Source organism: Phasianus colchicus, chromosome 14 (assembly GCF_987193195.1).
Source record: "Phasianus colchicus chromosome 14, bPhaCol1.hap1.1, whole genome shotgun sequence".
In the NCBI taxonomy this organism is placed as follows: domain Eukaryota; kingdom Metazoa; phylum Chordata; class Aves; order Galliformes; family Phasianidae; genus Phasianus; species Phasianus colchicus.
The window spans coordinates 11565874-11589057 of record NC_143449.1 but is presented as its reverse complement, the minus strand read 5'-3'; the positions used below and the strand labels follow the sequence as shown (position 1 = coordinate 11589057).

General features: G+C 39.6%; 2 protein-coding genes across 12 annotated transcripts in view; both read right to left on the bottom strand.

Annotated features, from left to right (window-relative positions):
• Nucleotides 1-10539, bottom strand: part of ZNF711 (ZFX family zinc finger ZNF711) — a 34498-nt gene extending 23959 nt beyond the window's left edge. For 7 of the 11 annotated variants that reach the window (XM_090150249.1, XM_090150252.1, XM_090150251.1 and 4 more), the window contains exons 1-4: nt 6538-6736; nt 3415-3560; nt 1697-1801; nt 167-697 (exon numbers count right to left, since the gene is read on the bottom strand). In XM_090150249.1, the coding sequence (XP_090006375.1) occupies nt 167-697; nt 1697-1775 (610 nt within the window). In that variant the 5' untranslated portion in view covers nt 1776-1801; nt 3415-3560; nt 6538-6736. Of the gene's footprint in view, nt 1-166; nt 698-1696; nt 1802-2201; nt 2314-2993; nt 3334-3414; nt 3561-6537; nt 6737-9152 lie in introns of those variants that run through there. The other 4 variants (XM_090150245.1, XM_090150246.1, XM_090150247.1 and 1 more) reach the window with 4 other exon arrangements.
• Nucleotides 10540-10640: 101 nt separating this feature from the next.
• LOC149916018 (uncharacterized) lies at nt 10641-19608 on the bottom strand. Its single transcript, XM_090150258.1, has 7 exons — nt 19526-19608; nt 17788-17893; nt 16577-16750; nt 15781-15880; nt 13374-13462; nt 12315-12444; nt 10641-11862 (listed from the first exon to the last, which is right to left on the bottom strand). Exons 1-7 carry the CDS (start codon nt 19602-19604, stop codon nt 11854-11856), a joined length of 687 nt encoding a protein of 228 aa, XP_090006384.1. The 5' UTR covers nt 19605-19608; the 3' UTR covers nt 10641-11853.
• Nucleotides 19609-23184: the final 3576 nt, after the last annotated feature.

Here is a 23184-nt window from a genome sequence, read left to right as displayed (position 1 = left end):
CTATTTTCACTACGCAAACTCAAATCCAGACAACAAGAATTAAAAAGAATTAACTGGAGAGCTCCAGTACACAGTGCAGCAAGGATCCAGTTAACGTGATTTCTCTTCACTAGACCACTTCTACTTAAGGTAATCTCGTGTTCACGTCTACCTTTGTTTAACTTACAAGATATCATTAAGTAGTCTTCCGATGTACTCTTGCCATCATCATCATCTTCTGTTTTTATAGTCACTGTAGAGCCAGGAACAGTACCAGCTGCCTGAACGACTGTTTCAGAATCTGAGTTTGTTACAAGGACTTCTTCCGAGACCATTGTAGGTGAGTCAGCTGCTGACACGGAGTCTTGCACCACGTGCTCCAAATGTCCATCAGGACCCGTAACAAGGTCAGCCACAAACACCTGGTCAGGAACTCTAACAGCTTCTGTTATTAGATCAGAAGTCAGAACATGATCACTGGTATCTAGTGCTTCTTCAATAGCCACATCAGTTTCCAGAACAGAATCGGGAACAATGACACCCTCTGTTACAACATCAGTTTCAGTGATGATGTCTGGTCCTTGCACAACTTCAGCTGCTAAGCCATGGTCAAGAGTTATTCCATCATCAGTAACAACATCAGAAACAAGGACAGCTTCAGGGACTGACACAACAATATGATCTCCATCAATATGAGCAGTGCCGGCCATTCCAGCCACTATGAAACAATTAGGAATGAGGAAAAAAAGGTTAAAATTATTGCATTAGCAGAGTTTATCCAAGGAATAATTGTGTAAGTGAGGTAAACGCAGATGTAAATCTGTTATTTTTCAACAATCTACACTTTGCATCTCACCAAAAAAGACTGTTCGAAGTAATCCATATGCTAACAATACATTCATTGGTGGTACAATAAAAGGGCTCTGACTCTTAAGGCTGGAGAGGCCTTGATAAAAATAAGTATTCTATCATAAGCCATATTTATAGCACAATTTCCAGCAACTTGCCACATTGCAATCGATAGCTAGAAGCAGAAAGCTGGCCAGTCATATTTGAAAGCTACTTTTCTATTAAAAAAAAAAGAGTGAATTGTTGTAATGCATCCTGAAATAGCAGATTGAATCTTAATGAATAAAACATTCACTTACAAGAATGAAAAAAATACTAGAATTATTCAACACTGCTGCAAATGTGATTATTTTGGCACTTTGTGAAAGACATTAATTAATCATAGATTCAGTTACATCTGTAAATTGTTGCCTACCTAGAAAGTTACTTGTTGATACACAAAGGCTTTATTTTCCACATCATTTACACCTCCTAAGTGAGAACTGGAGACAGTAATCAAGGCAACCAACAAAAACTCGGCTGTACTGTACCAGCATGCAGATGTAACAGCAGGCCAGTGGTATTTCAAGAAGAGGCACACACTACAACAGCACTGAACTCCATGTCCCACTCTGAACCACAAATGGCTGTTATTTTTTTTGAAATTTCCTCAATTTTTTGGGACAGGTGACTATTTCTAGATGAGAGACTGAAGTATATACAAAGCCTCATTATACATCAACTTATATTTTGAAATTTCTCCAAAAGGCCATGCAAACATCATTGTTGTATTAATCAACTTTACATCTTGAAATCACTTGCAAACACATAGCAAACCTAAAAACAGTCTTGATGTTATTAATTAATGTTTAACAGATAAAATGTTTACCGAAGTCCTGCATAATCATAGCGTGAGGCATTTTGGATTCTTGTGTTTGCAATCCCAGACTTCCACCACCCGGATCCATATTCAGCTAAATTCATTCACAAATAACTGCAAAAGCAAAATCAGGATTTGTTAACCACAGCACCATTGTGTTTGTCAGCTTCGCTGGATTCATGTGTCACACTGACTAACAGAAAACTATTTATCCACAAGTTCAATAAAAAACAAGCAGCACTTCATACAACTCACTTTGCTTTCTTCCCACAGCTTTATGTTCTGTGACCTAATATCCTGTAAATGTTGCCATCTGTAAATAATCGTGCAGTACTCAAAAGAATTATTCATGCAAGTGAAATCAAGCATGTTAGTAGTTCTTTTTCTATGTAAATCTCTGGTTACTGCCTGGCCTAGAACAGTTCTGTTTGTAATCTGTGTAATTAAACCAAGAAGTAGAGGAACAGACTTTGACTTTAGTTCTAGGAGCTGTAAATACAAGAAATGTCACAACCTTCAATTTCCCCACTGCAAACTGAACATGAAGCTTTGCAGTGTCATGAGGCCATCTCCACAGAGTAACAGCTCACTTTCACAAGCAATACTGGCAGTAGCATCAGGCCATCCTAACAAAACAATGTAATGCATATTAGGAACCAACAACCTGATAAGATGTAACTACTATCCAGAAGCAGAAATTTGCCATGAAGACTGTTACCTTTACCAGAAATAAACCACAGGTGGCAGTGAGGAGAAGCATCAGAAGTCACCTGAGCAGGATGACCACCTCCAGGCCGTACCCTAACAAGCTGCACCAGCAGCCAAGCACAAGGAGCCACCTGTGCTCTGCCCCTGGATACCCTTTCAAGAAATTATCAGGGCTGGCCAAGACAGCTGCATGGGGCACAGTGCACTGGGGAAAGCGGGGAGCTGCACTGAGAGAAGCAGTTTTTCAGATTCTTTCACGATTTTCTATCAGCTATCTCAAACACGTATCAATTTTTTTTCATGTGTAGATTTCATTAAACACATTAAATTGCAGTTAAGTTTTGAAAAAAAGCTGCACTATGCACTAGACTTAAAAGAACAGAAGTGCTGAAGCAGCTTTTCAGCGGCTGTGCATGAGCCCCTCTGTATCATTAAAAAATAGTCCAACACAAGATCTAGCATAAAATTTCAGCCATGTGCAGTTAGATGTGCACACAGTGCAAAGCTACCCAGTGCAGCAGCAGGAGCCCTACATAAGAAATGGCAGTGCAGCATCTCCACTGCCACAGGACTTTGCAGAAGAAACAACAGAGCTGACCTGACTTTTGCACCAGCATCTCCATCCACCAGCCCAGCGCTATCCACGTTGGTTGACGACTTTCACAAAATTATCTCATTATTTTAGAAATCTGATCTTCAAAGCATTATTCCCTTCTGTGCCACCTCATTTCTGCAGCCAGGAGAAAGCCGGTCCTACAGAGCCATCTGCAACATCCCTCTGGTGTAAAAACAGTCCTGTGCAGCTTTTGATAGAGCAGACCCACCAACCAGCTGTAAAATTCCTGCTGTTATATCTTAAGCTTCCTTGCTTTGGTTTTTCACACCTGCTTTGTTACTTTGACTCTTTAATGCTCAGGGGCTTCTGTTTCCCAATTTATCTAACACAAAGAAATACAAAACAGTAACAACCAATCTTAAGCAGACAAAATAAAGATGTGGAAAAAGCGATTCATGCTTACTGTATCTTCATTATCAAGGAAGGAACTGAGCAGAGGTTATTCTTTTATACTCTTGAAATTCTCAGGTGAGGAAGCAGCAAGCAGCCCGCAAAGATGGAGATTTCAAGCAACAGTCACTGCTCCACACGAGGGAGGCTCCAACCGAACTGAGGACACAAAAGAACCAAAGAACTGTTATCACCCAGAGTCAGCGTTGCCCTTTTAACACTTTTTCCCTGCAGCATAGTTAAAATCTACTTGTCTCAAATCGTCTTGAAATCTACAATGCAGATTCTTAGAGAAGCAAAAAGATGAATGTTTCTTCCTACAGAATTTATTCTACAACAATTCCCCACGATCATTTCTGAAGGTACTTTAACAGGGAAAGCTGTTTCCTCAGACCAACAAGTACTACAAACACAAAAGTCAAACATCACCTGTGAAAAAAGCAGGCGAGAATTTAACACAATCCTTCCAATTCACATTTCAATGTAGTTTTAAAATTTTAGCTTCAAGTTCCAATTCATCCACAGGTGTAAGAACCACAGAGTAGCTTCAGAGCTTTAATACAGCGCTCAACCATTCCTAAATCACTGCCACAGCATCTGAAACTCTTCAAGTCATTAACAAATGCTGATACAAGGTAAGATACCATTCCAGACCATAGACAGCTTGTCTGATGGAGCATCCGATGGAGCGATTTCAGAACAAATGCAGCACTCTCCAATATCCCAACCACTGCCACTACCCTCAGGGAACAAGGTCACTACCAGTCTGAGCCTACACAAGAAATACACTGGATTTTGTTCTTTCTTAACAAGCAACTTAATTTTAGACTACATAGTTTAGAAGCTGAAATTTATCATAAAATGTGCTACACAAAAAATTCAGTACACAGTAAGACTATGATTTTAACTTACATCTCTGCAAAGAAAACTAATCATCACTAAGAATAATTTTTCCCAGTAAGTAACGGGAAAGTGAAAGTGATCCAAGTTCTGGGATGGCAGCCCCTGGGCACGCACACATCTTAAATTCTGCACTCACAACCAAGATGGACAAAGATGTGCCAGCAGGGAACATGCAGAGCTCTGCCCTGGTTGATGCAACTGGCATCCAAGCACCGTGAGTACACTTTAACAACTCCTTGGTGCAGGCAAAGGGCAGAGCAGCACCAGCAGTTAAATCAGAGATTTTCTTACGTCTAATTTTGGATTTAGAAGGAATGCAATGACAGCAGGAAGGCCCCTTGTTGCTAATGCTTGGACAATTAACAGATAAGGCTCGCGGTTCTGCTATAATTGGTATTTTTCCCTCACAGGTCTCAGTAACACAGTTGATTTCACACATTACACATCCACACAAATCCTATTCTTATAAGCAGCACAGAAACAGAGCACACTGATGAACTGTGGTTCTTCACAGCTTCCTTCTGTAGTACACAGCATTTCACACCCACACAACTACAGAAGATATGTTCCAATCACATGTTTTAAAAAAGGACATTGAGAAATAAGCCAGAAAGCCTCAACTCTGGACTCTTTCATTGCCCTGAGTTTATCCACACCTCTCCTCCACGAACCTATCATGATATCAATGTTTCCTCTCCCTTGTCTCCTTCAGGTATTTAGAACAAAATGCTGCAAAGTGCTTCATTAGCCTCAGGCAATACAATAATTTCACTTTAGAACATTCAGTAACACGTTCATTGGTTTAATTGCAGCCTGCTATCTCGGTTGAGACCAGGCAATACACTGTACAATAAAAAGGGAACCCAGGATCTCTGTCTAGAGGCAGAAACACTACGTAAACCCATGCAAACACTGTGTAAAACCAAAGCTAACACTTGGCATTTGGAGACCACCACACTTAACTTATCACTTTGTGCATATGTGTTGATGTACTGCGATGCATTTTCATACAATGCACGCCTGATGGTCAGCCTTAGCTTCTCCTCTGGAAAAGTATAATTCTTCTCCTTAATATTTAAGACAGGTTTACATATAATGAAGTAAAACGTAGCATCGTACTTGGCCAGGAGCTGCAGATCCTCTCGGGCTGCATGTGACATTTGGTTAAACTGAAGCTCAGCTACAGGAGTGTTCCAACATAACACAGAAAACAAACTCAGATGTAGCTGAGAAATTCAAACCAGATGCTTTCAGATTCTCCCATCTCTTAAAATTCGAGTTTAGTATCAACAAAAGAGAATTATCTTCCCCTGAAAATACTTCAGCTGCGTTTTCCTTTTCAAATTTTAATGCAGCATCCCACAGAAATGGAACGAGAAACGTCCTGCTCGGGCAGGAACAGAACAGACGGCGCCAATTCAGAGAGCGACACGGAGAACAGCGCGAACCGTGCGCACAAAAAGACCGGGTGTTACAGCTAACGTATCCGTTTTAAAGTCCTTTATTGCGATCACCTATCCGCGGAGACATTTAAATGACAAAGACGGCGAAAGACCGTCCCGCCGCCCAATCCGCGCCCCAAGCCGCACGGATTAGGGATACAGACGCGCATCTCCGCCGGCAGCTCCCGCCCGAGGGAGGGAGGGACAGGGCAGGGCAGGGCAGCGCCGGGGCTGCGCGGCTGCGGAGCGCCGCGCGTGTCCGCGGACCGGGCGCGCCGCCGGGCGTCGGGAGCGCGGCGCCGGGAGCCCGCAGAGGCGGTGGGCAGCGCCCGGTTCCCGCGCTCCGCAGCGGGGCTGCGCGGCGGCGGCCGAGGGCGGAGCGGGAGCGCGGAGCCGCTGAGACAAAGGACCCCGCGGGACGCCGCCCGCAGCGCGGGGGCCGGAGCCGCCCGCGGGCTCCCCTCGACGCGGCGGCCCCGCGGCCGCGCCCCGGGGCGCCTCCGGGCTCCCGTCCCGCGGCGACGGCGGCGGCGGGCCGGGGAGGCGGGGATAACCCCTGTCCCGCCGAGCCGCCGCCTTCCCCGCCCCGCCGGCCGACATTTTGTTTTCCGCCATTTTCTGGCCGCCCGCAAAGGGCCGCGCGGCCCGCGGGCACCGCCCGCCCGCTCGGCTCGGCCCGGGCCCCGCGGCACAACGAGGCGCCCCGCCGGGCCGGCGCTGTGGACCCGCCCGCAGGCCTCGGGCGCGGCCCGACCGCCTCCTTCGTCCCCGGCCCCGCCGCCTCCGCTCACCTGTGCGGGTCCCCGCGCCGGGCGGCCTCTCGGCGGGCTGCGCCCAGGTGTCGGGCGGCGGGAGGGGGAGGGGGGGAGGCCTCGGCCCGCAGGACTCCGCCGCCGCCGCCGCGGCCTGGCATTCGGGTCCGCCAGGGCCGGGCCTGCACCAATCACAGGCAGGGCCGGGCGGCGGGGCGCGAGCGCGCGCGGCCTGCTCCCCTCCCCCCGCCGCCCGCTCGCCGCCGGCCTCGCCGCGGCCGCCGCACGTCACTGCGCGCCGCAGCGGGCCCCGCGCGCCGAGCAGGCGCACCCGCCGCGCCGAGGCCGCTGCCCTCGCTCTGCCCGCGCCGCCGAGCGCGCCTGTGCGCGGCGGGGGGAGCGGGGAGGGGGCCCGGGCGGGCCGAGCGCCAGGCTGGGGCCGGGGGAGCCGCCTCGAAGCTGGTCACCCGCCGCCCGCGCTCCGTCCGCCCTCGCACCGCGGGGCTCGAGGCCCGGTGTTGCGGGACGGCACGGCACGGCGGCTCCGCGCCCCAGGGTCACGGCCGGGCTCTGACACACCGCACGTCGGGGGAAGAAGAACGACTTGCTGTCCCCGACGGGCACAGGAGCAAGCTGTGCAAAGGGGCGTTTGTTCTCCCCTGAAACAAGGGAAGGCCAGCCTAACTTCTAACTTCCAGCTCCCCGTATATGTTTCAGAGAGGATATAAAGCACAGGTGGACACAAAAAGTGTCAAACGGGCATCAGAAATCCCAGTGACCTGGTGCAGCACCACTGTCCTCATCCACAACCACTAAGGTACCTCAGCGAGGACCTCACTACAGGATCACACAGCACCGCAATAGTAAAGCCACAGGTGTGAGGATTTAAAATGCATTCTTGCCCATATTACTGTTTCAAGAATACAACTAACATAAGAAAACCTTTCCTGCTAGTAAATTGGAAGAAACTGCAGGCACAAATGTGATGAACAGCATCACTTCTTTCATTATTTTCAGTAAGTCCACATGAAGGCTAATTGCCCAGTAGTACACTTAATGAAGTAGCGACTAGTCCAGCAAAGAACAACATATATAAGAAAGTTCTTCAAGAGAATTAATACTCATCCCTAAGGAAGTGTAGGCCATAAGCATGTACCATGTCCAGCTTACCACTAAACTGATGAAATCTACTTATAATTAATACTACATACATACACAAAATCTGCCTTTTAACGAAGTATTATATAAATAAGAACTAAAATCTCAATCTTAAGCCTCTAAAACCTACATTCTGTAACTAAAATGTACATATTTAACTAACTTTAGAACCACTGGGAAACTTACCCCTATCCACACTGTGGACTTTTGTCTCAAAGTAAGCAATGTGGATTCAATTCCCACCTAGGTAGTTCGGTTTTTTTTTCCTTAACTTTGCAAGATGTAGCAAAACAACATGTTACAGTATCTGTAGGATCTTGGTAGAATGAATATATCTTAGTCCCCACATTACTGAATTGTTCAACACCTACAAATGGCATACACTTACAACATACAAAAACTTTTAAGTCTAGGGGAGTCTGTCAAGTCTATTCTCTGACTGACCCAAATGGGTTGTACATGTGAATTCTTCTAAGCTTATTCTGCTCAAAGCTAAGGGTATGGTAGCGTACAAACACCTCTAATTTAGAAACCAACCTGTTAAATGGGTGCACAAGTTGTTTTCAACATATATTTGCATGGAATCGGTCAACTTTGAAACACCATTAAGGACATAATAATCAACTGTTGTTTTTTGTTTGTTTTTAAATAGGTAACAAGAGCATAGGTAACTCAAAGAAATGAATCTATTTTATAAAATTTTGCCTTTACAGGCAAAAATTCATTTGACATGAATTTTGTTCATGGACAGTGGGATTCAGTTGCCTGAAAGTCTAATGCGATGTCCAAAACATATGAATGAGTGGAAAAATACCTAAAAAGATAAAACTACATACTTGGAAAAGTGAGAGAGAAAGAGAGAGAGAGCGCACGCGCATCTTACAAGGTGATACAATCAAAAAACCAGAGACGATTATCGTTTTTCCTCAACAAAATCCAATCTGTACTGGGTTCCCTCTTCTGAAATACCAAGGGAAAGCTCAAAGCAAAAAGCAGCAACAAGCAACAACAAGGCTACTGCCAACAATGTGACATAACATATAAAATCAGAACCAACATGCACTATCTGCAGAGTGAGGGTGCAATTACAAAGGAAGTACTGGTCAGAAGCACAGAACGAAGAAAACAGCAAGAAAACCACAACCACATCAAAGCAAACCTAAGATACCAGTGATCACGAGTATCCAAATATGGGAAGTCACAGCACTGAAATGTACGAAAGCCAGAACACCACTCTGTACAACAATTAAAAATGTTTATACCTGACAGGGAAATAGCACATCATAATAACCATAACTAGCAGAAGACCAGCCTTGCCCTTTGCCCTTCAGCTAAGAAAACAAACATTTCAAAGAACTGTGGAGCTTCTTGGTCTCCAGGTAAGAGGGAGACATCTGAAGCATGATGTAATCAAAAAGGTATTTACAATTGTAATGATTACTTTAAATGACACCACACTATTTCCAGCACTTTCTTCACTTTTTTCTTTCACATACCACTGCCTGACGTTAACATTGATGATTTGACCATGAATGGTTAAGTAAAACAGGAGCAGTGCCTATCCCTCTGGCTGACGTCCTGCAACTCTTCATCTGCCTGAAGAACAAAGAGCAGAGAAGTCTGAACAGAAAGCTTCGTTCTCTGTGAAAATTTATTCATTTTAATTTAAGCAGCGTGAGCACGTACCTCCAGATAGCTCTTTCCTTGCCAGCACCAAGTATATTTGACAGGATTGCCTCATCTCTTTCTCCTATGCTTTTGCAAAGGAGAGAGAGAATATGAAATTTAGCACTCATGTTCTACAGTTACCCACAGATTGATGAATGTAGCCAGAGGTCAGTAAGAACCAGAGGATTTTTAATTATGGCACTATTGGAGGCTAAAAATGATGGAAAAAATAATTCATGGACAAAATCCTGATACGCTTGTACCTGACCCTTCTCGGGTCTTAATAGCTTAAACTGATAGCCTAGGATCTAAACACCACAGTTTCTGTTACAATTTAGAAGATGACGGACAAATATTTGCTGACAGAAACTGAAAAGAAACTGGATGATTAGTAGGATACTTTCACTGAACATGCCTATAGAAAGGACAGTCAGTCACACAAGTAAATGGAGTGTAGTTCTTCAATGCTTCATCCTCTGGTGAGACAAGATGCTTCTTCAAGCTGATTGTGTGGATGTTAAAAGTATGAATATTTTATATTTGTGCTTTAATCAGCAAGAAAATTATTAATGCTGACATGTAAAGGCATTGTTCTTGGCTGCACAGAGCCTCAGAGGACATTTCAATGCAGGTTTACAAGCAGTCCACATTTAGAAAATCTTTGGATTCTTTTCAGTGAATTTTGGTGAATGTATTTTCAGCTATTCATGAAAAATTACCCTATCATTCAGTGATTTGACAATTTGCAAATCTGCCCTCAATATCTTTTACACCCACACTGAAAGGCCTACTGGTTTCTTACAGTAGTTAAATTGTTGAAACCTACCCACTTTAGATAATTGTTACCAGAAAACAAAGCAAAACCAACAACAACAAATTTTGGCTGGAGATTGAGCCATCACGACAGAAGCTGTTACAGAGCTATGAAAAAACTGCCAGTTTTGGAGCCACAGTTCCATTTTTAGGGAGCTGAATCTATTTAATACATTTTTTTTGAGGAAAAGAAAGGAAAATGAAAGGGGTCTGGATAGATTTCTGGCTTCTCTACCAGTGTACTTGCACAGGAAAACCAATATAGTTCAGCCAATAACTGACAGTTGTGGAGAGCATAGAAAGTACCATAATGCAGCTAAGCTAGTTGTAAGGAGAGAATTCTGATTTATAAGTAAGAAATGCCAGTATTTTTATGTTTCTAAAAACCTTAGGATTCTGGTTTGTCATACTGTTTCACATGTCACCTAACATTAAAGAAAATACTTGTTTAGAATAAATGTTAAAATAACGTGGTTGAGCCTTTTTGGAAAACGGGAAAAACATTCAGGACTTCAGTACCTTTTATTTCTTAGTTAGTGGTAAGGCAGTCAATTTTCCATAGCTTCATTTATTTTCATTATTCACAAAAGATGTTACAAAGAAAGACTGTATTTTTAAAGAAAAAAAATTTGAGCTGTTAGGTTCAACAAGGTGACTAAGATAAAGTGAAAAAGAAACAAGGGACTGCAGGGCTCACATTGCTATATTAGCCAGTATTTCAGTATTTGATGCATCTTGAGAAAATGAGAACCTAAGTGCTCGGTTACATTTGTTCAATGATGCTAGTATCAGTGGACTAGGTGGCTACACCTGACAAGAGAACCTTCCCTCCCTTTTGCCTCATTCTTTGGGATACTGGAGTTAGCAAGAATACATGTTTTAATAGATGTTCAAGCTTGTAAGAAATCTGTTGCTTTTCTTCCTTAAGTATTGGCTCTTCTGGTGGAAAAAAAAACCCAAACAACTAAAAAACCAAATGCCTATCAGGGAAGAATAGATTCTACACACTAAAATGCCCTGAAGAATCTCCATAATTTCAGTCAGAGAAATATATAGTCTTATTAAAAACATTATATTAGGAACCATTGCTCACTAGCTTGTGAGTGATGCAGAGTGGAGTAAAAATCACAAATGAATGGGAAAGCCAAGTGGAAAAACTATACTCGGCAGAAGCTGTCTTTGACAAGCCTTCCTGAGAAATAAGGAAAAATGCAACTTCTCCTTTCTTTTTAATATAAATTTAAATTCATGGCAATGAAGGAAGAATGATGATAAGCATGTGTTTTTGTCAGCTCTCATACTGAATTTTGGGAAGACTTCTTTCCTATGAGTTTCCTCTGAGAAAAGGCAGCTTTTTCTAACAGGTACTTGTCAGTTAGGCACACAACATAGTTAATCACAAAAATCTCTGTCCAGATAGAAGTGCAACAATTTAAGTAATTCCTAGAAACAGATGTATAAACTGTTAAATCAGGTATCCAAAAAGATAAACTTTCATAAATTATACAGTAAATAAATTGGATAATAGTTTTGTAATTATGTTTTGTTTTATAATTATCTTCTATACTTTTTTTGGAATGACTTTTAATGCTCTCTACGAGTTACTATTTTCTCCGCATCCAGGTACACAGGGCTTACTGGTCTCTCAACGTTTGGATTGCTCATTCATTGATCATGCAGCATTCTGAGGCGCTTCAGATCAAGGAAGCACTGGTATTAGTATCTCTGCAAAGAGATTAAAATTCAACTGTTAGCATGATATACACTTCCTTGTGTACTTGCTATTAAAATATTTGGTATCTAATCTACATTTATATATTTCTTTTATTAGTATATTTTAGTAGTATTTTTATGCAAACAACAATGTATTAAACTTTGTATACGCAAACTGAAACAGGTTTTGAAATATGTAAAAACATTTCAGCAGGCATGATCTTTGAAGGCCCCTCCCAAGCAAACTGCTCTATTCTATTCCACTGTAAAATTTACATAGTTTAGAATGGAATTGGCAGGTATGTAATATCCCTGAAGAAAATACCTGTACAGGAACTTTCAGGCCTTATATTAACTCATATCCTTACTCAGCAACACAAATTTGATCAATGTGAGTTACGATAAATTGCTCTCAGTACCAAGACTGACTGTTCTGTAAGTGTAGGTGTGGTTTTCATACATACCGAATACTGCCTGTCCTCTGCATAACCTGCATAAGGTCTATTGTTGCCTGGATAGACAAAACTGTCGAATTGTTGGGGTTGCTGGCTGGAAACATAGTCTGGTCTCCTCAGTGGCTGAGCATACCTGGGGCTATGCAGAAGAAAAAAGACATTGTAAAGAAAGTGTATGATGTAAATTAGAGTATTTGTTTAAATAATAAATAAAAATAATAAAGCTTGTTAACTGCATTCATGATGTCGAGGCTATTGCAGTAAGACAACAAATTGTTCTGTCTTTTAAATTCCTTTTACTGCAAAAGACCACTCATCCCATAAAAGTGAATTTAAAGACATTAATTTGGGATTTTTTTTTTTTAACTAATACTGAACAGTGCCATAATACATCATGATAAGTTGACCATCAACATTTTCCATGTTCATATTCAAAAAAAAAAAAAATCAGGCCTTCTTGATGGAACAAAGTATTAGACAGCTCCAGACTGTTTCTGCAGTAGGACCCTGCTGCTTATGAGCAAAATGTTCTGCTATCATTTATTAGTCTCACGGGAAACATGTTCTCTGCAAAAACTGCTGCTAGTATATGCAACAGCGGGCAAGTGTTACTGAGGAAGATTAAAGTAAGAAAGCAAAACTAAGGAAAATGTTTCCAACAAAATAATTAAAATTTTTAGAGTAAAACCATACCTTAGCCTTTGGATAAACCAGTGCTCTAGAATTTAGCTGCAGAAAGGAATTCACACCAACTTTTTCATTTTAGTATTATATTAGGAAAGGAGACTACATCAACACACTTTAAAAACATTACATAATAACGTATTTTGAAGTCATGCAGAGAAGGCTGATAAATTTAGTCCTGTCTGCCAGCTCATACTTACAACTTTTTCTATCACATTCAAGCCACAAAATACTGTATGCAAGTTACTTAGTCAAATGCTTCAGCATTTACCAGATCTCTGTCATGTCACTAGCAAAACTACACAGAAACAATCGGTTTTCAAACCTAATGATCAAGTGAAAATGATAAAAAAAAGAATAAAAGATGGAAAAATAACAGTATACCTAGGATTATCTAAGTGACTTGGGCCTGGGAGATCATCAAAATCTTGTCTTCTCAGTACAGCTTTCGGCAGTTGTCCAGTCCAGGCGACCTATACACAAGGGTTGCACACAGCAAAATAACAAATTACAAAAATAGTTCACTAGGTACAGTACATTCGCAGTTGTCTCTGGTGGAAAGATGTATAGGATGATTTCTCTATTGGTAACAAAATATATAACAAAAACAGTATAGAGATGTTTTAACATATAAATTCAATTTATCCAAAAGATTCAGTAGAAGGAAGACCTTTAAGTATTTGAGTAATGTGGAAAACGTATGCATAAGACATAACAGAGAAGGACCCAGGTAAGTCTGTACAATTAAGGTAAGCTAGGTATTAAAGGTCTTATTGAGTCCAGTGAGTTCTGTTGAGTCTCTTATGATTAAACATTTCAAGAAGATGCCACTCCATAAATAACAATGGATTTGCCTCAGATTTATGCAACACCAGGTCTAAAATTAAACTAAATACACTGATTGATAATGAAGATCAATGAATACTGCTGCTTAATTTAAACTGGCTTCAGTCTTCCCAGACACTTTTAGAGGATGAATGAAAACATCACAAGGAAACAAAAAAGCCTGTTCTATACTCATCATAAAACTAACACATTATATTCGTTTGCTAACGGTATCTTTGTTTAAAAAAAAAAAATAAAATCTAATGACCTGAGGCAATTTTCAAAATACAGCACCCTCAGGAGAGGAGCAGTATTCAGGGAAGATCACTTGCAAGAGCAAGAGCTGGAGCTATCATACCAGACTCTACCATAAAACAACCCTGTCCCAGCTGAAACTAAGACACAGATACAGATCACAGTTTCCTCTCTCGCCTCCCTCAGGCAGCTTTGGTTAAGGTTCCCCAGTTTACAGAATAATATGTGCACAAGGCTGCCACGTAGGCAGCTCACATATTCATGACCATCACATCTAAAAGGGAGATGAGGCAGGCAGAATCATCTGTCTCTGGGCTTCAATGTACCATCTGGATAATGAGGAAGTAGGGCATACTACAGCCATCATCCAGAGTAGATCATTTTACAATAAGATTTCTTTCCTCAACTAGACGTGCAAAATGTGGTCTAATTCATGCCTTGAAAATTATAGCATTATTTACATGATATTCAGAATTATTTACAAATTAAACAGCACCATCTGCTGGTGAAGGTGTCTCATACCGTTTTTTTTCCATTAATATACTCAATTTCCAAGATATTAATACTTCACAAACATATTTAACAGAAAATAGTGCATCTGACTATATTCCTTTCTTACTTTTCTCTATAGCTTATAAAGTGTCCTCAGCCAGTATCCACTCTTTAAATAAAATAATCACTTCAAATACAGAACGAGGAAGTGAATACAAATACACAAAAACATACTTCAGTTCATCTTTCTTTCTAGTTCATATTTCCTGTTCTGATTTTGAAAGGTATTTATCCACCTTCTCTTGTGCTAACCACCAGTTCAACTGAGAACCTCTGTTGTAAAGTACACCTTGCGTAATGGAGAAACCTGACACAGCAGTTAGCCTAGTCCAGAAGGCAACACCTGGTGCTTCATGGATCCACATCCAAAGAATGTTGCTGGACTACTTAATTTTTGAAAAAGCACTATTTTTTGCTTAAAACTTCTGCCTAGTTTCATTTGATACTGCTTAAATCTTGCATTAAAAACAGAGAGCAGTCATTTCTTACACTGTCTCCTCTCATACAGAAATCAATATTGATGACTCTGAAATTCCAGATGTACTACATGTTCAGCCAGTCTTTCCTCTGGTGAAGTGTAGCTAGTAAACAAATGAAACTGTAGGTGCAGCTCATCAAGCAGTTTTAATGGGTTCAAATCTGACAGTAACAATTTCTTCCTTACTGGCTGCACGCTACTGCCCTTTTTCTTGCAGTGGCACTATTACCAGTAATAGCATGCAATGATTGAGTTTATGAGCTGATCAGCCTGAAACTAGCTCACCTGGCAGCTAGAAGATAACAGTGATGAAACACGGAAAGAGGCCAGAATATGTGGCTTGAGCTCATATCCAAGTTTTCTCTCTTTTTAACACTGATATTCTAACTGGCCTAAAAGAAAACATTTATCTGGATACAGTTTCAAAATAATACCCAGTTCTTTGTTTTCTCCTATGCAAGCTAAATGTATTTCATGCTTGATGAAGAGGTTCATGCATTTAGATGACTTTAGAAGTCAAATACTGGACAAATAAAATTAAGATCTTAAACTGAGATTATCTTTAGTTTTACAAGAGAACAACTTTATGCTATTCATACACCACTCTGTTGAACCACAAGGTGATGTTCAATTTCCACTAGAAAGAGGAACATGTGATGCACAGCACAAAACATCTCTTACCCTTGGTGACTGCTGAGAAGCATGTGCCAGGTTACCAGACAGTTCGTGACTAAATGTAGGGTTGTGGTGTACTTCGTGGTATGGAGAATTTGTCTGCTTCCTGATGGGGAGGAAGAACATGAATTTAGAGCGTCAGCAAGTTTTTTGGGCCATAATGAATCTTTTTGGACTGCAGATTTGTTCACAAACTATACCATCAGCTGAGACTTATTGGGGCAGTGATACTTGCAAGCTACGTAATACTGCAGTTCTTCAATAACACAGGACACACCAGGAACACATGCTAACCGGACACAAGGAAAGATGGAAAAAAATGAAATATTTAGTATGGAATTGGTAGAGACTCCAGTGTAAATAAAGACAAAGTGCTGAAAGCGAAGGAAAGCTCAAACTGCCAATGGTTAATGTTTAATCTGCAACATTTGTCAGTGTTTAGCAGTCTGATTTCCCTTTTTGTTTTCGAACATGAGGAAAGCAAGCCAATCCTTCACAGCAAATACATCAGCAAGATTTGAGTTAGAAGTAGTAAATGCACATGTTAATATTTAAAGGTTGTGTAAGGAAGAGAAACAATGACTTTGAGTGAAGTTGTGAATAGTGTGGAAAAAGATGAATAACTTAAGGTGTTTGATTTAGGATTAAATTGTGCAAGGAATACTTTGGTAAAGCATGCTATATGGTAAACTTGTTGATTTAAATATCAAGAGGTTGCAAATTAATCAGAATACCAGACTTCTTTTGCTTTATTTTAGTTTTGATTACAAAAACCTTTTTAACTGTATCCAGAGTAACTTACCTGGCTTTTTTACCTTTACAGTAGTAGACACACTGAAATATTGCAACAACTAAGAAAACCAGAGCTACTGCAGGAAGAACAGATACTAGTATTAAATCCAGTGTGTTCCAAAGCTGGTTACATTTGGGACCCATGTACCAATACTCCATCCAGCCCTCTCTGAAGTAATCACATCTGCAAATAAAAACATATAAATTAAAAAGATGTTGCTAAAATGTAAGTAATACAAGAAAAAAAAAAAGGAAAAAATATCTTACTGTAGAATTATTCAGTGTTGGACACTGCAGGAATCCAGAGATTCAGTATTTTTTCAGTTTGTCTAACTATGTTTCTGATCTGAGAAAGCCTACCCATCTTATTCTACATATGATGCAAATACAGGGTCAGGCTCAACCAAGAACTGCATATTCAAGTTGGCACTGCAGCAATTTCAAGATAATAAGCTTTGCTGAGGAACAGAGTATGTAGCCCTAGAAGTCACAGGGCAATCTGGTCAAAGATCTTTTCACCATCCATAAGCATGTGAAACCTTTGCTAGTTTCAAGTAGCATTTTATTTGCCGGAGTTGCAGTAAAATTTAGGCAGTATATTCAGTTATCTAATCTGATATATTGGCTAAGACAGGAGGTCAGCTGCACATACATAAAAACAGAACATTATGACTGGGTCACAGAGAAGTTATTTCTTTGAGTCAACTAGTTAATTAGATGAGCTTCCCACTTCTGACCAGTTATTTTTTTGCTGACTTCCTACAAGTCTAACTGTCAAATTATATGTTAAAAAAACAACCAAAAGTGCCATATTTTCTACTCACGTGATGATTTTTGTTTTAAAAGGAAATAAGCAAGCGCATCTTGGAGAATAAAATATTTATACATATGATTTTTTAAAAACTTTCATTTTGATTAATCTGAGGAAAAAGCTTATTATTATATATTTCAGTTCCAAAGCACAATATTTGAGACAATAGCAATTTGTGGGGAAATTGAGGTTTACAGTGATTATATAAATGATGAATTACATATTGTAAAAAAATTAAACTTTACTTCCAGACCTCAGCTGTGATGCTTTCAGCAGTTGTGATTCCATGCAGATTGTGAACGAAGATCAACACCCACTTTCATGGAGCACAATGCTGGGTCTAAGTTTTGTTCTTCATTAACAATACTTTCCACAAGCACATTTACATGAAAAAGACCACTACAACCTACCTGCAAAAAGGTTTTTCATTTTTACATTGACAAGGAACTTTGGCAGGACAGAAGCCGTCACTATTACCGCTGCAGTCACCGAAGTCCTCAACTGCAGTGCAGTTGGCTGTAAATTAAAAACAACAACAACAAAGAAAAACAAATTAAGACATAAGCTTCATATGAAGCTTAAAAATACTAAATCTTAATTTCCAGTGACTTGTCCCCTGAAACTTTTGAAATGATTGGAGAAATTAAGGCTTACCAGCAAAATTTACTTAGAATTTACAGCAACCTTCCAGATAGCCAGCAAAGTGTATGGCTGATATGACTATAATTTTTATCACATTATTTAAATGTGACTATAGATGAATTATAGTGTGTATAATCTCTGGATCATTGGCAAAGACTAGAAATCATGAAATCCATATGGGACTCAAATTCACAAACTATAAACTCAAGCAAAACCTTTTTTTGTGGTTTGCTTTTAGATTATTATTCCTCATTTTAGTATAATAAAGGATTTATTTTGCATTAATATGGCTTCTCCTCCCACTCTTTTCCACTGTATATGCATTGTGGGTTGTAAGTTATGATCCAGAAGTCAACTGCTTACGGTACTACAGAAACTCATGGATATCTAAAAATAATTATCTCACCAGGAAACTTTTGTCGAACCTCAGAAGTTATCACATTTGACATTTCAGCCCTACACAATCCTACGCATTCTTTGCTATCTGTTCCTACATAGGATTTGGCCTGAACTCTGTACTCATCATTCACACCAACAAGAACCAGAGGTTTTGGTACAAAGCTTGCAAAGTCTAACATAATTTCTGCCTGCAGTAAAGCATTTAGGGACACACACCTGAAATCTTTAAATGGAATGTACAACTAAATGATCAACTAAAAGGCACCACTGGAAAAGGCGAGGAAGATAATTAGAACTGAAAGACTCGCAAGGCGAAACACCGTTATGATATTCAGAAAAAAACAACTGACCCAACAACTAATACAGCTGAATAGTATTTGCATAACTTTTCACCATAAGATAAACTTTAAAGTTTGACTTAAGACTGTAATTTTCAATTTCATTGAAGAACACCCTGCTGAGTCATTCACAGTATAACAATATATATTCTTTTTAAAGGATTTAAGAACAAACATTTTTAGGAAATCCTCCCATAAAACAATCTTCCCAATCCTATACATAAAACATAAAACAATCTTCTCAATCGTATATATATATGCAAGTATTTCTGATTCGGTTATAGTTAGGTCTTCATTTAAAACAATTTTTTCAATGCATTCTGGCTTCATACCCTTAATTACTGATCATTTTCTCCACGTTAATCTCAAAAAAATTCAGAGTTTACTTTCTATAAAAAGGATGTACAACTTTTTAAAACCAACATACTGAGTACTTCTTCCAACTGAAAGAAAACTGTCTTACTTGATTAAAATATATCCCATCTGACAGGTTGGCTTAAATGGTTGGCTTAAACTCTTGGCTGCACAGAACTCAAAAAATCTATGAAACACTTCCTAACAAACACACACAAGTTAACACACAAGCATCTTAATACTTCATTGTTTATCCATAATTAAAAACTCTCTCTACCTAAACAGTTAAGAGAACTTACGCAGAAGCAACGCCACTGGGCTTGCAATACTTCAGGAGTGCCTCTAAAGGTTAGCCAAGTATTCTATAGAAACATTACTCTTCTAGCAAACTATAAAGCAAAAATGCATTTCTTACGTTCTTGACTCAGAGAATCACCAGCCACCAATAGAATGAAAAACAAGACTTTAAGAACGGACATCCTGAAGCCAAGCATGGTAATAGACGTCTTGTCCCAGATGTTGCTAGCAGCAGAATGAAGGTTCTGTTACTGCTGTTGACCACAGCAAGTCAAAGATCATGGATTTTGAGCTTGCTTTATAGCATCATTCTCTAGAAAAAAATTACTAATTAACTTGCATCAGATACAACTTCCTGGTAAGCGCTCCACCGTAATTCATTTTACGGTAAGCAAGTAGTTCCATAAAACATTCATTACCCTTTCAATTTCTGAATACGTATGAAAAGAATTCCTTTAACAACATGACTTTCAACATGCCAAGGTATCTGTCACAAGCATTTATCTGTTCTCCTTTTAGGTGTACCTTTTAAAGATAGCAACTCTGAATGTATTTTAATACAGAGTTCCTGGAATATACAGTGTTTTAAAAACACATTAAAAGACCGTAACCTAAATACTAGAAGTTTGTTATCTGTATTTGATATTGGTCTTAAGATGTTTGTGCTTTAAAAACAAATGAAATCTGGCTGCAATTATGCCTTCTCTGATTGCTAGACACTGCTTCAGCCTACTGACACTGCTTTCTTCAATCCACAACCAGCTTAATTACAACACACGGTTGCAATCTTCTTGAATTTTTCATGATTTCTGAACTTCTAATGTTATGATTTTTTCAAAACTTTTCCCATAGTTGGACATGAAATAGCATACATATACTTCCTCATTATCGCCATAATAATTATGAATTATGAATTTCCCAGTCAGATTCTAAAAGGAAATAAACATTTCTGAACTTACTAAACAAGACTTTTTGCATTTTCTACTGTCTTTGCATCTCTTCTTTTTGCAGATGTGGAATTACAGTTTTATTTCAGTCCAAATTGCAGATTTATTTTGATATTTTTGTCTGGTAAAATGTAAAGGTAAAATCATGCCTGCTCTCCATGAATAACTGCACCAGGTTTGAGTTCCAAGCACAGCAGTTCAATTCACTACATTTGGAACTTAAAAACAACTTCATAGCATGAACTTCTTTCCATAGATTATTAAAAAAGCAAGTAGATAATATCCATAAACCTGCTTCAGTGGCTGTGCGTTATTGGTCTTTTTGAAAAGTTAACGCCTAAGTCATAGCTGGGCAGAAGTTTGTGTCAAGGAGTCCTGTAAATACATTCTGGCAAGAACCAAGTCAGAACATTGTTCATTACTAGGACAAAGAAATACCTCAGTTTCTAGAAGTGACTAGGTACTCTCCTGAATCAGAAGCTGAAGTTACAATTATTAATTTCACCTCAATGAATGTTGATGCTGTTTGTTCCTCTGCCACTCTATTGCATGAACAAACTATTCTAAGGTGTTCTTTGATAGGAATTTCTGCTAGTATTTTGTTGTGACTTTAGTGAAGCTAGTATGTCAGGAAAACTTACTTATTTTACATGAACGTTTACTTTTGGTTTTCTCAGGACCTCTTCAGTCTCATGTTTCTGACTCTCTTCTGGGACTGTTTTCTTTCAAGCCTGGCTTTGACACATGCACCACAAGCTGCTTCCAGATTTGTCCAGCAACAATTCAGGACTGTTCTAAAATTCTACCTCATCAGCAACAACTTCAACAGGAACGTGGCATCTTCTCCCATGATATTGCCTTCCCTTAACCACTTTTTAGTGACTTACTAGAATCTTTCCTGCTGACCAACCATAGAGCATTTAGAAGGGCATTTCTCCTCAAAAGCACAACTTAAAAGTATGTTTTTGAGTAGTTCAACTTCAAAATTAGACAGTCTGTCCAGTACCTTAATACAATGTTAATGTAAAGGATCACTTTGGTCATATTCTACTCAGTTTACACAATAATGCTCATGCAGTTTACACAGTAGGTCAAAACACACACACACAGAGCACAGGACAATTTTGTCCTTCCTTAGTGTTAAACATTTCCTGAAAATAATTCACTACACAATAATATCCTCGATCTGCAGCAGTCTCTGAGTGAATGCCTTGTCATCCTGAAGAACACACAATAAATGGAGATACACACAACATTTGTGAAAGATTAGGTGGTTTGTAGCTTAAGTTCAAACATTAGTTTTAAGGATGATGCTCTTCAAATTTCTTCATAACTCATAAAACACCAGCACAGATTTTTATTTTTATTTTTAATCAGGAACTGCTGCTTACAAAGACACGCCAAGCATAGTTAAATTACCAATGACAGGTAAAAGTTAACCTTCATTTTTCAAAGGATAAATGATTATCTGTAAAAATCAATGCCTGGTATATTGTACATCCTTCAAACAATACTGCTTTGACTGAAAGTCAGACCTTCAGCTCTGCCAGAAGAGTGTTTCACAACATTCAGTCTTCCTCATCCAAGAAAATAACACATACCCTGTAGGAAACGTGTAGTCTTTCTTCAGATGTAACAAAGAGGCAGAAGCACCTGTTTGTATACATGCTTTGTTGTTCTAAATGACATGAAATTTTTCCTCTGGCTCCCGTTCACAACTACTGAATACTAAGCATTAAATACAGATACTTCATGTTGTGGGATAAACAAACATTTCTATCTATGGCTTTTAAGTTTGATTAAAACAAAAGATTCAGGAAAGCTTTAATTAGCAGACTTTACTTAGATGAATTGTTCTAACAATGTGCTCTACCAAAAAAAAAACCAGACCACTGGCTATCTATTGCACAGTGGGATTCTACTGAATGCAACAGGTTTGGACAAGTCTTCACAGAAGGGTCAGAGGGGCCATCAGTAGGTTTTTCTTTTTAGTGCCTACTTACCTAAGGACTGAACAATGGATTAAGTTTCTGCCACATAGACCAAAACTGCTTTAAACTTTTCATTTCACAGTATACTAATTTTTTTCTCATACTGCCCAACTTTCTGGAACACTGAAAAATCAAATTATGTATTTTACAGCTACAATCTACATATCAATGACATCTAGACTAGTTCTACAAGGCTGTGCAGTCTCCTTATCTGTACACCAACCTGGGTAACCTGCTGTAGGGAACCTGCTTTAGCAGAGGCATTACATCCAATGTCTTCCAACTTCTACAACTCTGTGACTCCGTGAAAGATACTGACTAAAATTACAGGTCAAAGCAGGTCAACTCCAAATTGCTGTAATCTCAATTCCAGGCCAGCTTCAACACAGCTTTGGATAACACACACTCTACTACCACCGAATTGCAAAGGTTCCAAAGAAGGCACAGAAAGCTTCTCAGATATTGTTATTATGATTGCTACAAATGAGGCTTATGATAGTTAGCAGCAGTTAGGAACACAGTAGCCTCAGTTCAGACCTATTATCTGATCACAGCAAGGGAAACACCTAGAATTTCTTTTAGTTGTTTCAGGATTTGCTAGTTTTTAGATCTCCTTCTGCTTAGCACTTCAGACTGGTTTGTACATTTGCTCTGGTCTATTGGAAGAACTCATCAGTACTGTGGTTATACAAATAATAAATATGATACTTCTCAAACAGTTATAATTACTCTATTTTCTTGACTACAGCTTACTACAAGCAACTTACTTAAGCTTTTCTTCACCAAAACCCTGCAATTTAAAATAAAAATTTTACATAATCTAGTGCGTATTACTTCTC